The sequence below is a fragment of the Mesitornis unicolor genome, unplaced genomic scaffold (genome assembly GCF_000695765.1).
Source record: "Mesitornis unicolor isolate BGI_N332 unplaced genomic scaffold, ASM69576v1 scaffold27262, whole genome shotgun sequence".
NCBI classification, from domain to species: Eukaryota; Metazoa; Chordata; class Aves; order Mesitornithiformes; family Mesitornithidae; genus Mesitornis; species Mesitornis unicolor.
The window spans coordinates 38,891-54,398 of NW_010171713.1; the positions used below are offsets into that span (position 1 = coordinate 38,891).

The 15,508-nt window shown below is 44.4% G+C and overlaps 1 protein-coding gene across 2 annotated transcripts in view; it reads left to right on the plus strand.

Moving 5' to 3' along the window:
• RBFOX2 (RNA binding protein, fox-1 homolog (C. elegans) 2) overlaps positions 1 to 15,508 on the plus strand; it is a 55,147-nt gene that overhangs the window by 37,293 nt on the left and 2,346 nt on the right. The window contains exons 6-10 of one of the 2 annotated variants that reach the window (XM_010180124.1): positions 862 to 915; positions 1,065 to 1,157; positions 2,283 to 2,415; positions 7,803 to 7,842; positions 15,311 to 15,399. In XM_010180124.1, the coding sequence (XP_010178426.1) occupies positions 862 to 915; positions 1,065 to 1,157; positions 2,283 to 2,415; positions 7,803 to 7,842; positions 15,311 to 15,399 (409 nt within the window). The remainder of the gene's footprint in view (positions 1 to 861; positions 916 to 1,064; positions 1,158 to 2,282; positions 2,416 to 7,802; positions 7,843 to 15,310; positions 15,400 to 15,508) is intronic. The other variant, XM_010180126.1, reaches the window with a different exon arrangement.

Consider the following 15,508-nt stretch of genomic DNA (forward strand, 5'->3'; position numbering starts at 1 on the left):
TGTTTAGTGGAAGCCAGTCCAGATCATGATGTTAGCTTTACACCACTTTCTTACCTCCCCACATAAAATGGGGGGACGACAGATGTGTTTCTAGATCTGTCTGGGAAATGCGTTCGTCCTCATACCTCAGTGATGACTTCTTTAAGCGCTATTTTCTTGTAGGTTTTATGCTGATGATTTGCAGTTCTTGCCAGTTATCCAGATGATATTACAATAAATTCTCTGGAAAGGCTTTCACCTGAAAAGCAGCATAAAGAAGACAGGAAGTACAAAAATAACACAGAGAGGAGAAAATGTGAGATGAATAGACTGAATTGCTTTTCTGCGCCATAGTCGTACAATTCAGTTGGTAAGGAAATCTCAGTCGCTGTCGCTTTTTAGCAGATCTCTGGCAAACAAGACAGGAAGGTGTTTTTGAGAATTTAAGGCTGTATATTGACTGGGATGATAGGGAGGGATAAGGCCGGTGACTTTAGAGAGGTTTTGGATCCGTGGTGCTCCCAGTTGAAAGCAGGGAGGAGCTGGCAGCAGGGTTCATGCAGAGAACGCAGGGTCACAGGGTGCTGGTGGCGAATATGCATATAAGGTAGTTGGCATTCCCTCAGTGGCACCCCTGCTGTGCTCAGGATCAGCTGATGTTTTGCTGTTCCCTCTGACACAGCGACCTGTGCCTAGAACTTGACATTAGAAAAAGGCAGTTGGCCTCCATCTACACCAAGGAGGATTGAGGCGAAGCAGAATTTGGCAAGAGCTGTGCATGTGAAGCTGGGGTGCACGCAAGAGACCGCTCCCCCTACCCACGCTGCCCGCTCCTTCTCTTGGTGTAGATTTTGGCATTCACTGCAGTCTTTGTTGTTTCAGGTTGGAAGTTGAGTCCTGTGGTTGGAGCGGTGTACGGCCCTGAGTTATATGCAGGTAGAGCTTAAGTAGACACTTCCACTTCTGCCATTTAACTGCAGTGGTGTTTGTTTATGTTTTCAATCTGCTGTTTCTTTATAACCTTTTTACGTTTGTTTTTGTTTCTGTTTTTTGTTGTTTTTTTATTATTTTTAAAATTAAATTAGCGTCCAGCTTTCAAGCAGATGTCTCGCTGGGCAATGACGCCGCAGTGCCCCTGTCAGGAAGGGGGGGTATTAACACTTACATTCCTTTAATCAGTAAGTAGCCCCCGTTGGCCCCATATTGTTACGGTGCTTGAGTTAATGATGACCTGTTGCCCTTCTTCTCTCCAGTCTGTATAATATATACTTGAAAGGATGGGTCTCACTGGAAATGAGTTTACCTCGAGCCAAAGTATACTGTGCAGTGGCAGTAACTTGTTCATCTGCGGTGTGTTTCTTTCTGTACTGGCAAATGGGTCCTTCTGAGCGATGAGGAGGCTGCAAAACAAGGGGGAGGGTGTGTGTGAGGAACAGCCCCTTCCCTTGCCCCCCTCCCCCTTTTGAAATCAAAGAAACCAAACAGACAAATCCCTAAAGTACATATTATACAAGCTGCTAAACCGCGAGTCTGCAGGGCCCCCAGTGGCATGCACCTGGACGCACGTTGGGTTGGGTTTGAGCCCTGAGACTCCTTCCCTCTCGGTATCTGTTTATTACGTGTTTGCAGATGCCTCTGAGGCTTTACATCACTTCATCACGAGCCAGTTTACTCCAGCGTAAAGCGCAGTAAAGCAGGCCCCACTATACAAGGAGCCAGTTATTGGTCACGCTTGTTAAATGAAGGTGGGCTCTCAGTAAACTGGCACTTTATGGGAAATTGCTGCTGCTGTTATATGGGCTATCTTGTCTTTCAGGCTTTAAAATGAACATACAGAGGATTGGGTGGCAAAGAGTGGGAGGGGAGAGGAGGGAAGAGACTGATGTAAGTTGGTTGACTTTAAGGGCCTCTTGACAAATTATTTTAAAGAGCCTCTGCAGTTTTGGAAGAGCCGCCTGCTATATTGATAGTAGCTCTCTGCGCTTCTCGGACTCTAACCAGACTGCATGGCAGTGTCAAAAGGCGGGGGGATTCCTACCCTGTTTGTGGTGGGTGAGGCATGCTGAAGTATTAACCTCTTGCATGCCAAACCTCTCTGCAGCCCCTCTTCCCCCAAAGGCCATGGTGTAGCAGGAAGTATGTATCGAATGCTTGCTGGGTTTTATAAGCATGCCCCTTTGCAGGACTGATGCAAAAATGTCCCACCGCTGTGGAGCTATTGTGTCACTTTGTTTGAAGCAGACAGCTGTTCTCTGGGCGGGAGCTCGGATCCTTTTCACTCTCCACCTTGTCTGTCTTTGCAGTTCCAGGCTTCCCCTATCCAACTGCAGCCACCACAGCAGCCGCGTTTCGGGGAGCCCATCTGAGGGGCCGAGGAAGGACAGTGTATGGGGCAGTCCGGGCAGTACCTCCCACAGCCATCCCTGCCTACCCAGGGTAAGCACTGGTCACAAGAGCAGAGTGCTCTGCACAACTGTGTCAAATAGCTAATCGGTTAACCAAAACATAACTAAAATTGTCTGGATGGTGAGAGTCAGGATATTCTAGTGCCAGAGCATTCTGCACACGATGGCATCCAGCGGGGGCAAATCTAAATTTTTTTTTCCATGTTACGTTCTTGACTGAAACAATTTTCAGTTAAAATGCTGATGGGTTCCTTCTCATAATTTCTCAATTTGTCTACGTGTTGTTCGTCATCCATTGACCCCAATATGTTATAGTGCTGCTGAGAAGGACGCAAAGAGAGAAGGTCTAAAATTTCAGAAAAGGTTCTGCTCTTTGCACTCCATTTGTGTTTTCATATCCAGGAATGAGGAGTATTATCCATTACCTTCATGCCTCACCATCTGGCAGTAGGACACAGAAGAGCCAGTTACCCACAATGGATTTGCTTTCTTTGTTGGAGACGGTTTAAAAAGGTTTAAAACAAAGATTAATCAAGTCCATTAATTTGAAGTTGGGAGTGTTTGGGATATAGGGAGAACGAAAGTGCAGTGTTCTTCTAGCTGTTTTATGAAGCAATGGTGAATGCGTGGCCTTAGCATTCTTTGCCCTCTGACTTTTCACTAGTAATGCAGTGGAATAGATGCTGTTACAAAAGAGTATTTCGTTGTTGAAAGGTACAGGGAGCTAGGTTTGTATGCGAGTTCTGTTTTGAGCTTTTGTTTGTTTAAGTGTGATAGAATGACATAATTTGGCAAATCCCTTGCAGAGTTTCCTTTTTTTTTTTTCTGATTTTGAGGATGGTTTGTTCATATTGCCTGTCTCTGAAATTTTGCTTGCCATATTTTCCAGGTAGTGTTCTCAGAAAGAATAGGAGTAGGAATTAATCCTCCAACAGAGAGAAGTGGACAGACCCTCTTTTTCCTTTAGACTAACCCCAAAAGGGAAGAAAATAAATTAGAAATCTTCTATTAAAAAGGAAGGTGGAAGGTACACATATCAGTGCAAGGAGCTGGCCTGATATATGCTGGATAAGCTTGCAACACCTTCTGTAGCAGATTAAATGGGGAGAGCTACTGTGGCCCTTTGTTTATTAGAGTCCAGTATGATATTTAAAGTAGAGCTCAAGGAAGCAAGCTGCAGTGGTCACGTATCTGTCTAGCTTTGCTTTCTGGCAAATCTGGTAATGTTTGTATTTAATTCGTTGGAAGACTTTAAACAAAACCTCTTGTCTGAACACACTGGCCTTCCAAACAGAGTGTTACTTCTGAGATTTCAGATCCATCTCTTTTTTGCCACCGCTCTTAGTTCATATTCTGTATCCTCTGACCATAGCCTCTGACTTGCAGCTTGGCCTTCAGTTGCTCTAGAAATGACCCAGTCGGGTTTTATTAAGAAATGCACCACAGTGAAACAGAGAAGCAAAGCTGAGCTAACTGCTGCCTTCTAGCAGAATATGAAATGCTTGTGCTGAGGAGGAGGGATGTGCTCTTCATCCCTGGGAGTAACAGCTGGAGCATTCCTAGCAAGAGGCTGTCACGAGCGGCAGGCGCGCTGGGAGGGACTCTAGGCTTGTTTTAGATGTAACTCCAGCCTGAGTCCTGTATAAAGAGTTTATTTTCCATTTGAAATATGGGCCAGGCTCCAATAACTATCCCTTCCAAATACTGTCTCATGACTGTGTTTGCTTATGTTATGTTGAGTTTGTCTGACCCTGCTGACTTGATTTCACGTCTTCATGGGCAGTGTACTACCCAGTAAACATTTGCAGGACAGCAGTAAACAAGGCAGGTTCACAAATGTCCCAGAACTGTCCCTAGACGCAAGCACTGTGGGATGTAATTAAGCAGTTCTGGTGTTTATTGTCATCACAGTCTGAATCTCTGCAAGGCATTTTGTAGAGGGAATTTGATTCCACATGGAATAATATAAAATGTGCTGTTCAGTTCCATGTTGCAGTAACCTGTTGGACAGCCACTGCTCCATGTGGGCTCTGTTTACCTCCATGGAGGCAGGGATAGGCACACATTTCTGACACCTTACACTGCATCAGTTGCTTTCCTCCTGGCCAGTGGAAAGATGACACTATCAGATCAGTCACACATGAGTGATCAAAAAGTAGTGACTAACATGGAAGAAGAAAAGTAAGCTGCAAGTTAAACTTGGTAGAAGGAATTGGTTTTCATGAAACTCAGTAGTGGTGAAGTTTTAAGTTACCAAACTTAATGGTATTGCTGCATTTGAGAGCTTAGCAGAATTTTAAAAATATCGAATGTAGCTTAATAAAAGCTCATTGGAATTGCCATACTGGATCAGACCTGAGGGCCATTCAGGTCTGAGTGAATTTTGACAGTGTCTAGTGCTAGATACTCCAGAGGAAGGTGCAAGCAATTATGTCATTCTTAATAGTTTTAACACTTATTTCAGGAACTCACTTTGAGTTTAAGTCTTAGTTTAAGACTTACTAATGCATATGTGGAATGTACATCCTTAAATATGGACATGGACATTTATCCAGGGAAGGCTATTCGTACCTTAGAAAGCAGTTGCTCAGACTACTGGAGAGGATGCTAGTCAGTCACCTCAGCCTGACCTCGGAGAACAAATGCAACCTTTAATTTATAACCAAGGCAGAATTCAATAGAAGCCAGGAGACATTATAACCTCTGATATATAGCATGAGTAAAACCTGTACTGCAATATTGCCCTGATTTGTAGTGGCCATGCTTTCTAAGCAAGAATGCTGACAAATTACACTTCAGACCAGAAGCTGTGAGGATTAATTCAGTCTGAAAAAAACATACCTACTGTAAAACGCTCAAAACTAAATCAGGTTGACCAGTTTTATTTCTCAGATTGCAGGTTAGGCATTGACTTGTTCATGGTCATTAAGTATCTACATGAAGAGTAGGCTTGCCATAGTAAATAATAATTTAGTCTGGGAGTGTAAATATGTAGAGGATTCAGTGGCTCGAAGCCAAAAGTAGGTAAAAGTCAGACTAGATATAAGGCAGTTGGGAGCTTTGGGAGTTTGGAGTGGTTTTTTGCTTCCTTTTACAACAAAGTCAACTGTTGGTACACCTAAATGATATGATGGCTGCTTTACAAAACCAGCATATTTCTTTTTCTCATGGGCATGTTTTTAGCTCAGCTAGTGGGCTTATTGCAGATGCCACTGAGATTTGATGGGCTGCTGGGCTGCTTTATGCTTCTGGTCAGTCTGCATAACCAGAATGGTCTCTGTGGTTCTCAAATGAAGGAATTGTCTCAGTTTTTGCTAGCATTAAGAATGACAAATACGGATATTCTAGCACATAAAAAAACCTTGCTAAATTTCAGCCCTGGCAGTCAAGTCCCAACTGAAGGGGAGGCGGAGGACGCCTGTGTGCTTTGTTGTTTGGACTCGGGAAGTCTTCCTCTTACCTGTTTCTAGTGCTCCTTGCAGTTTTCTCTGGAGAGCTGAGGCTGTCAGCATCTCTAAGTTACAGGAATAGTGGCCTGATCCAATGTGGTAATGTTCATATTCATCCAACTGATTGTGTTCGGAATAACTGTTAAAACTGCTAACTTGTTCATAAACCAACAGTCACTTCCTCTGTCATGCGTTTGCCTTTCCTGCAGGAGCAGGTGGAGTACCACTGCTAAAACACTCCTGGTCCTAGATAGAGAACCCAGCAATGTAAGTCACTGCCCCAGGAGCCAAATTCTTTGTTATGTGGTTGTACAAATTTAGCTTCAACAAACATGATCTTATGGCCTGCTTCTCCCTGCTGAAGTGGCTCCCCTCTTACTCTAACAAGGGTCTCTATCTTCACATCTGCTCCCAACGCTCTTGGAGTTCATAGTAGCTTTGTCCAGTGGGAATGGAATGTACTTTTCCTGGGGAAGACAGCAAGACTAAATTATTCAAGCAGTAGCTAACACTGCAACAAATTATTTTTTTTTTTATTTTTTTAGTAATAGCATGCAGAATTTTGGCAAGATCTGCTGGGCTTTTTTTGTGTGTGCGTGCCTTACAATAGGTGGGTGTCTGAGGGTGGCAGGCTCTCGGCAGCATTTCACATTCCATCTTATGAGTTAAAAAAATGATAATCGAGAGAAAACCTAGTGTTTCATACCTCTTCCTTCCTCAGTGCTACTGGTAAGTCATGCACATCAGATCCATGAACATCACAGATGGTGGGGCTAATGGTTTTTATAGCCTTAAGCAAGTTTGTGCAGAGCTATTCAGAGGACAGAGCAGGAGGGAATTCCTCAGTATAAAGCACACGCTGAACTCAGACGGGTGGGGGGCATCCCCTCTCTTCCTTCCTCATCCTTTCCCGACCCCTGTCCCAAAAGTGAGCTGCGTAGTTTTATGCCAGCGAATGTTCTGGTAAGAGTGGCTCTTTGGGAACCCCAGGCTCTGGTTTGACAGTTTCCTTGCTCGAAGTTCTGAGAGAAAGAAAACTATGGCTTAAAGCAGACAAAACACCAGCCTATGGAAACCCTTCCAGTTGCTCCTCTTTGCTATGGAATAGGTTGTTACTACCAGGGACTCCCACTGCACCTCTCAATTCTTGGACCTTGGACCAGTCACCTAACCTTTTTAGCTCATTATCTCTGCTTGTGAAAGCAATGCATTGTGGGTATTTTTGGTTTTTTCTTTTTAATTACATTTCTCTGTGTTTACTTTGATCAGAATTGATTGACTTGTTTTCCTGAGGTGTTGCATCGGTTCTTTAAGATGCTGAATAATAATACTTTGCATGCTTGTGTGATCAGCCAAATCTTATCGCATGTCTAATGTGCAGGGTAAAAGCAGGTGATGTATGGATGTCAGAAACAAAGTCATGCAGCCCTGTGAAGCTCCAAATACGTAATCATACACAACTCTTTGAAACGTGCCTCTGACATAGGTGACTCCAGCCCCTGTGGGATGTCTTCTGAAGGGCTCTTTGATTTCACAAGCCCACTTCACGAAGCCAATGTTTCCACGTGTTTAGGGGGTAACTAAAACAATTCCAGGAGAATAACCAGAGTGGAGGTTTCTAAACCCTTATTTCTCTTCTTCAGGACATCAGATCTTTTTGAGTCTATTTTTATTGTACAAGATGGTGGTTCCCCTCCCTTTCTCCTTCGCATACTGTCTCCCCCTCTGCCCGCCCCTTCTCCCTTTGCATGCCATGAAGATGACTTGGAGCCGTCTAGCGTGCGTGCGCACACACATTCTCTCGCTGATTTGCTCCTGCCAAAAGCCCAGGTTGTGGATTCATACATCACCTGCCTGTGTAAAACGCATGTGCATGCTGCCGTCCTCAATAACCGGAATGTGTTTTCTGTTCTTTTGTTTTTTGTTTTGTTTTTTTGTTTTGTTTTGTTTTTGTGTGGATTTTCTGCAGTGTGGTTTACCAGGACGGATTTTACGGTGCTGACCTCTATGTAAGTACACACACCGGAGCCTTCTTGTCCCCAACCCCTGACAAGCCAGCCTTTTTTTTTTTTTTTTCTTTTGGTTTGTTGGTTTGGTTTGGTTTGGTTTTTTTAAAATATCATTTACTTTATTTTTCTTCTTCCTTGTGGATATATATATTTATATATTTAGGAATGCAAGCATGCTTCTCTGTCACTGCGCTTGCCCCTGGGTGCAAGACCTAAGCCTTTGGGTTTCCTGATCATTGCCAGGGTCAGTTTACTGGGTGTCCTGTCCCCCACATGCCACTGCTACTAATCAACCTGAGAGATGATTAACGAATCAAAATTTCTCTCAACACTTCTCTCGTTTACATAATTTGGATATAAAAATAACAGGACTGGTTTAGCCTCAGACCTTCCCTTTCCTTCTCCCCTTCCGCCCTCCCCTTTCTCTCCCCTCCTGGGGCCCTTTCAGGTTTGATTTGTGCAGCCCACACTAAGCTGAGCGAGCTGTATGTTTAAAAATGTTCATGTGCCACTGGGATGTGGAGATTATCCCTTTGGGGAAGATACTGGGACTGATTAAAAATGGAGATCGAGATGCTAGAGTGAAAACTGACATCTCATTTTGCTGGTAGAAATGGTACCTAAATAGGCTAGATTCTCTCGCCTCTTTGGGGAGTTGTGAAGTACAAATATGCGGAAATGTTCAGTTAGAGGAGTCGGCAGCCTCCTCCTGTCTGGGAGTTAGCTCTGCTACCATGGGAGAGTTTGTCCTGTCATTGTCTTTGTCCTACCCAGCCAGTCTGCATCGCAAATCTCCAGGGCACCTGTGTATACACAGGTGGGTTGTGGATGGAGGGACTCTGGCCAGTGAGAAAAGTGGTTTCCCCTCTGATGGAGAGCTGTCACAGAGGTAGGACTATGCCTTTCAAAGCCAAAATGTTCAGGCTCACTACTGCCATTGCAACCTGTGGCCTGCCTAGATCCAGCAGAGTTTCTTTTTGTGGCATTGTAGGTAATAGCTCTGTGGAGCTGGGGAAGTTTTGTTTAGGGTTGTGGCCCCGTTGTCGGTATGGATTTTACATCCCTGCTCCTTCAAAGGTGCCACTCTTGATATTTATAAAGACTACCCTGGGCTTAGACTCAAAATAATGGATGGAATTAGCTTTTGGATTTTGTTGGCTTATATGGAGGGCCAAGTCTTGTAAAGGCACTTTCCCCAGCACAGTTACAGCAGTTGGAAGACGTGTTCTCTGAGCGTAGAGATTCTGGGTGCATTTCTTCATTCTTACATATGCTATCGTGTGCACAGTCCTTTTAAAATTGATCTGCCTAGTCAAGCATTCCTTTCTAAAACTGTGTCAAGGACTACAGAGGGCTCTGGGTTTTCCTGCCTCGCTCCTAAAACATCAGCTTTACAGACCACTGACTTTGCTGCAGCAAGTAAGCCAGCAAATGAGCAATGCTCAGTGCCTCTTACCTCAGGGTATGGCATATAGGAGGCTGGCACGTTGAAAGGAAAGACTGGCCAGGGTTACTGCCTAATTTTTTTGAGAAAGCTCCTTCAGAGCTTCCATTGAAAATTGGGGGGATAGGCTTATTCAGCATGTTTCAAGGACAGAGGCTTCAGTAATGAAGAATCCCCACAATTCCTTGGTGCTGCAGTGCAGTGGCATCACATAAGGCAAAACCAAGCTCCCAAGTCAGGTTAGAACTTTTAGGTGGACTTCTGATGACTTTGCTGTTGGTGACTCTGGTCTCTATGTCAGAAAGCAGGATGATAGAGGAGGGGTGGTGGTGCTTTTTCTTGTGTTATTGCTGCCTGTAGCCCTCCAATAGAGCTCAGGAAAAAGTTACCGTAATGCAAACATGAAGTTACTCTTCCAAAGGATTTGCTTGGCACTGATGGAATGATTACAGAGTCCCTGTGCCCCACTGACTTGTGCTTTTCACTGCAGTGCTTGCATCCCTCTGGTTGCTGTGAAAGGCTTGTCCAGATTTGGAAGAGATGGCAGAGAGTGCTTCAGTTAGGACTGGGGGCAAAGTTAAATTGAGGTTCCCTTAGGTCTTCTGAGTCTGTAGGGTTGTACCAAGGAAGGGTGGAAAGGAGCTGAGCTGGCAGGGAGTGGTTAGTGGTAGGTAAGACGAAGGGGAAGTGTCCCAAGTTTGGGCTGCTTTTTCTGCATACGTTTTATGCACAGATTTCTCATTCTCCTCCTCCTCCTCTTCCTCACTCCTTTCTTCTTTCCTGGGGCAACCATCCTGCTAGCCATTTCTTCTGTGAAGAAGGCATTCCATCTCTTGTTGGATGCATCCCACACTGGCAAGACACCTGAATTTGTAAAACAACCTGCCCCACGATGCAGAGGGCTTCATTTTGGATCATAAGAAAGGTTTATCTTTCTTCTACAATGGGGTCAATCTGGGCGGCGGGGGGGGAAACCCAAACAAGCCCACCTGTGCGAAGACCGCTCCTGCCTGTGAAAAGCGTGCTTGCATCCACTGGAAAGAAAAGGCTGGTGAGCCCTGCCGCGGGCTGTTTGTATGATTGTTTCTTTCCACAGCTGTGTTTTTTTGAACTGCTCTTCCTGTGTTCTGTTATAGAATAGTCTTACAGGAACCAATCATTAGCGCTAAAATACCTCAGGTAGGAGTGCCAGTGTGACCTGCCAACCGATCAGATTGTGGATTGCAGTGGAAAAAACTGAATTATACTAACCATTCCAGCACCACATTAGAGATGGGAACAGAGGCTTTTTTAGGGCAGCGCAGACTCACGTGTGATCCAAGCCCCCGCTGTAGCAGGGCGGCGCGTGTCCAGATTTCACACAGAGTGGCATTTCATAAAAAAAAAATAAATACTGTAAATTCAATGGAAGAGTTAACAAGGTCATGCTTGTCCCATTACCATGTAGAAGCACCTGCTGCAATGGACACTGTCACCTCTTTTAATTCATTCATGCTCATTCCTGGTGCACATATGCCACCCTTCTAATACAGAAGTACTGGGAACGGCTCTAGCCCTTTCTTCTTCTTAACTTCTGCTATAGGGCAGTTTTGGGGGTGGAGAGGACACATTTGAGATTTGGCAAATAAAAGATCCTAAAATTGAGCTCACTGTCTAAACCTGGCAGGTGGTCAAACGCGTGTAAGTGGTGCCATGAGTTACATGTTTCTCCAGGGGTGTGGGAACGCTCGTGTCTCAGTGGCATAAAGGCGCTTTGGAGTAAAGAGGGCCAGCAACACACTAAGGCAGCAAGGGAAAAAGAAAAGGGAGGCTTATGCCATAGGATACACTGACGTAGTAAGCTGTAGGTTTGGATTTCCTCATGTTCTCGTTGGATTGATCACCTAATACGGACTTGAAGAGTGGAAGAGAAGATGGACTTAACTTTGGGCTGAATTGTACAGTCTTAAAGTGCTCATTTATCTGTGTTAACGTGCTCAGTAATTGGAATGCTGCTTTAGTTGAGATTGCAGCTTCCTTTATATGTTGTTTTGCCATGTTTGTGTTATTTCAGAGAATATATGACAGCATTGAAAAAGCTATCATCTAATGTTAAAGAGAGAGTTAAAAAAAATATATATTTTCTTGCTTCATTGATGAGCCAAGGACGATAACATCACAGAAGAGTCATTTTAAATTTAGGGTTTTATGAATACCTGAGCAAATACGGTTGTTTGATAATTGAGAACTGTAGACTCAAGCACTACACATTCACATGGGGAAAGGGGTTTAGCACAGCTCCAGCAACACTGGCAGTTTATTCAGAGAAAGAGAACTTGAATTAAGATAAGCAACATTTAGGGTTGTGTTCATCTCTCTCACATGCTCCCCAGATAATCCAAAAGACTGTACCAGAAAGGAGCAGTCTTGATTTAGACAGCCCTTTTGGTTGTTCCTTACTGCCCAGTAAAAGTGCATGAGCCTTTTCCTTAGTTTCCCTATTTCCTGTCGAGGCAGTGTTTAAACCTTCCCTTTGGTAGAAATGTCTCCAACTTAAAATCTGCACAAGGAGCTGAGCCGCACTCATTTCTTTAGAGATGAGGCTAAAGATTTTTAAAAACTGAACCTAGATGGGTAAAGCTGTCCCTGTGGAGTCACTTCACTTAAATAGATGGAGTGGGAGTTTGCGTGGTTGTCCTGGGTTTCAGAGGCTACCATGCAATGGTGTCTTCTGTTTCTGTCTGGCTATGCCACTGGAGGAGGAGTGTGGTGCAGCTAACAAGGGCCTTCTTAAAAAAGTGTTATTTCTTTTATTGGGTAACACAATTGCTCATGTTTTTTAAAGATGCTCTACTCTCTTATAGTTTTTATATACTAGAATACCCAAAGTGAGTGGCATCAGAAATCACTAGGGGTGGTAGGACCACGTAGCTGTGGTTATGGATGAGCTCTGCATAGCAGTAAAGCTGTGTGTGAACAGGAGTAGCAGGAGCAAACAACTGGTGCACTGGACAAGCTGAGCAGGGCTTTAGATGCATTATGGAATTATAGGTGGGTCCTGGGCTCTGGAGAACAGGAGCATCAACTGGGTAAGGCAACCTGCACAGCATCTCCTTTGCTCTGTACTGGTCCCAGAGCCTGGTGAAAGCATTTAGTTGCAGCTTTTCCTCTTCTTTCCTTCACCCTGTTTTGGTGTATTTGGACCCGCTGGTCATGCTAAATACATCCCTGTGTCAGAAATCCCCCAGCTGTCCACACTCATTGCTCCTATGACAGGAATGTACCATGGCCATTTTAATCCCCGTTTTTGGTTTTATTTGAAGTACACACAAGTAGGATTTGCAGACCGCTTTGAACTGAGCGGGCCTGCCTGTGAGTGTGTACCTCTATCCTGTGACTTTTTTTTTTTTTTTAAATTAACAGTAGCTTCAATTTTGCATCAGTGCATGGTTAAAAAGCAATACACATGTCAGCTATTTCTTAACTTCATTTCTCCAATGAATTATTTCTCCTGTTTTTTTTTTTGTTTGTTGTGCAGTTGACTGAAGAAATGTTAACATCCCGCTCTAAATCTCTCAGTGGAGTCTCTGTTCCCTTCTCTGATATAACAGATGGGTTATTGCTTGTTATAATTATTAACATTGTGGTGTGGGACAGGGCTAGGGTGGGAGCCATTTTGGGGGGAGAGGGCGGGAGGCTGTCGTTGAGGTTGGAATGTTAACTCCAGTGGTGACTGACTGTTTCCGTAATAGCAGGTTGTTGTGGCTGCACGCTCTAGTACTTGAGGCTGTGTACTTCACTGAGCTTGTGGTAGAGCCTAGGGCGAACTGCTGTCCCAAGAGAATGCTGGGATGGATAGAACTAGCCAATATGAGTCTGAACGTGGTGACTTTGCTGGTTGTTCTAGCTCCAGATGTCAGCATGCTTAGTTTTTAATTTTGATTAATAAATGTTACGCCATTCCCCCTCCCACACCTGATTCCAACCCTTCTTTTCTTTTCTTCTTCTTTTTTTGGTTTTTTTTTTTAATTTGGTTTGGTTTGGTTTTGTTTTCCTTTACGAGAGACATGAGTTACAAGAGAATTACATGATAACCCTTTTTGGTTTCAAACTGCATCTCGCTGTCATGTTCAGAGCATGTACCAGGCTCCCTTGGAACGGCTTCTGAGCCGAAATGTGGCTGCCAAGTGTGGGGCAGAGTGGGAATTTGGGCACACGCTAAATCCAGCTGCCCTGAGGAAGGTTGTGCCAGGCCAAAATTCCTCGTACGCTGTGCCCAAGATACAGACCCCATCAAGAGTTCAGGAAGCTCATAAACATAAGGGAATACCACAGTGACATTGGCATGAAGCTTTGTCTTCATTTAGTGAGGTTGATAAAGGTTTGATTCTGATTAAGGCTGCACCTCATTCCTCTCATCTCCGTCATGTTTTGGAGGTGGAAGTAATGGTGGTGCAATGATAGCATGCCAAAACCAAGCTAAAATTCCTCAAACCGTCAATTCAAGGATTGAAACTGCTAGATGAGATTAAAAGGGCAAAATTGTAACATGCTATCCCTTTCAGGAAATGTCACATCTCAGAGGTACAGTTTTGTGTTGCTCTTTCTTCTGTTAACTAGAAGGTTGAAGAGGCTGCAAGCCCCTCTCTCCTCGGGAGTAGGAAAGGGTCTCCAGGCACATTTTGGATAGCATGTCTGCCTTCATGGGGCTAATGCAGGCCCCACAGAAGCCAACAAAATTAATTTAACATCATCACTTTTAATTTAAAAGCTACCTAGCCCAAAACTAAGCACTGCTGAGCAAACACACAGTCCTATAGTAGAGCTGATGTTGTGCCCTTTAGTTACATATACTCAAAGGATTTGTAGGGAAGGAGGAGTAGGGGTATGCTGAGCTGATTCTGGAGGTGAAGAGCATAAGTCTGCCTTCTGGTCCTTCAAACTCTGAAATGTCAATTGGAGGAGAGAAGAAAAAAAAAAAGCCAGAAGCAATCTGGAATATTGTGATGTTGTTTATGGCTCATTGTGTTTCTAGCAAATCAAAGCCATGGTTGATTTACCATTGCTCTCCACAGGTTAACGTAAATGTGTTCAGAAGCATACAGTAAAGAAAGCTCTAACCTGGGCTTCAGAGCCCGCTTTGCTGCCCACCATGCAACCTTTGCCCCTGGACCGAAAGGCAGCTGGCCTCTGTCCCTCACTGCTGCAGGGCGTGGAGAGACCCCAGCCTGACCCAGGGCTTCCTCTGGGTCAGGATTCACATTTCACCAGCCCAGCTGCAAGTACATTTTTAGTACCTACCTCTTATACGTGTAAGCATTTTAAAGACCTTTACTACAGGAAAGTGTAGCATGGGCAGAAACGTAGCAGCAATACAGGCTGCTTTCCCCTAACCTGTTTCCTTCTAACATGGAGGGAGGGGAGAATGGTCTGGCTGGTATCAATGTCGGTTTGCTTGTTGCAAGCCCCACAGCCACCGGGGACTCCTTTTCTGACCCTCTTTTCCTGGTTGCTTTTTGGCTGCTCTGGCTATTGAGACTTCTACCCACCTGCACCAAATGAATTTCTAGTCTTTGGGTTTCCCATGCTTAAAAATAAGAGAGAGAGAAGGAAAAAAGCAGGAATTTCTCTGAATGGTCCCCTTTCTAAAATACTTCACAGAAAATGCCTACCTCTGATTTCCCCAGTGTAAGAGGAAGGAGACATAAAAATTACATTGCATGCAAGACTTCAGCTCTCTTCTAGTTTCCAGTTCCTCCATGCCAAATTTAATTTCCTGCAGGGTTATAACCAAGCTCAGGCATGCTTTAGTTTATTCCTTCTGCTAAATGGGGTAATGGAAGAGTCTCCTTGGTCCTTCTGAGGAAAGGAATATGCATGAGTTAATGGGCGATGCTTGCGATAGACATGACATGGCAGCTGATGCAGTTTGAAACACTTCCTCTCCTTGTGATGTGTGTGACTTTTTTTTTTTAAATTTTTATTTTTTTATGCTCCGTGTGGGTGGACAGGTATCTGTAAAGTCAGTTCTCTTCTCTCCTCCAGGGTGGATATGCAGCCTACAGATATGCACAGCCTGCTACTGCAACAGCAGCCACAGCCGCTGCAGCCGCTGCAGCAGCTTACAGCGATGGGTATGTAAGGGGGAGGTGTCTGTGGGGGCTGGCTTGCTGTGCTCAGGGATTCAGGGCACACTGGTACTTCCCCCCCCCCCCCCCCTTTTTTTTTTTTTTTCCCCCTCCC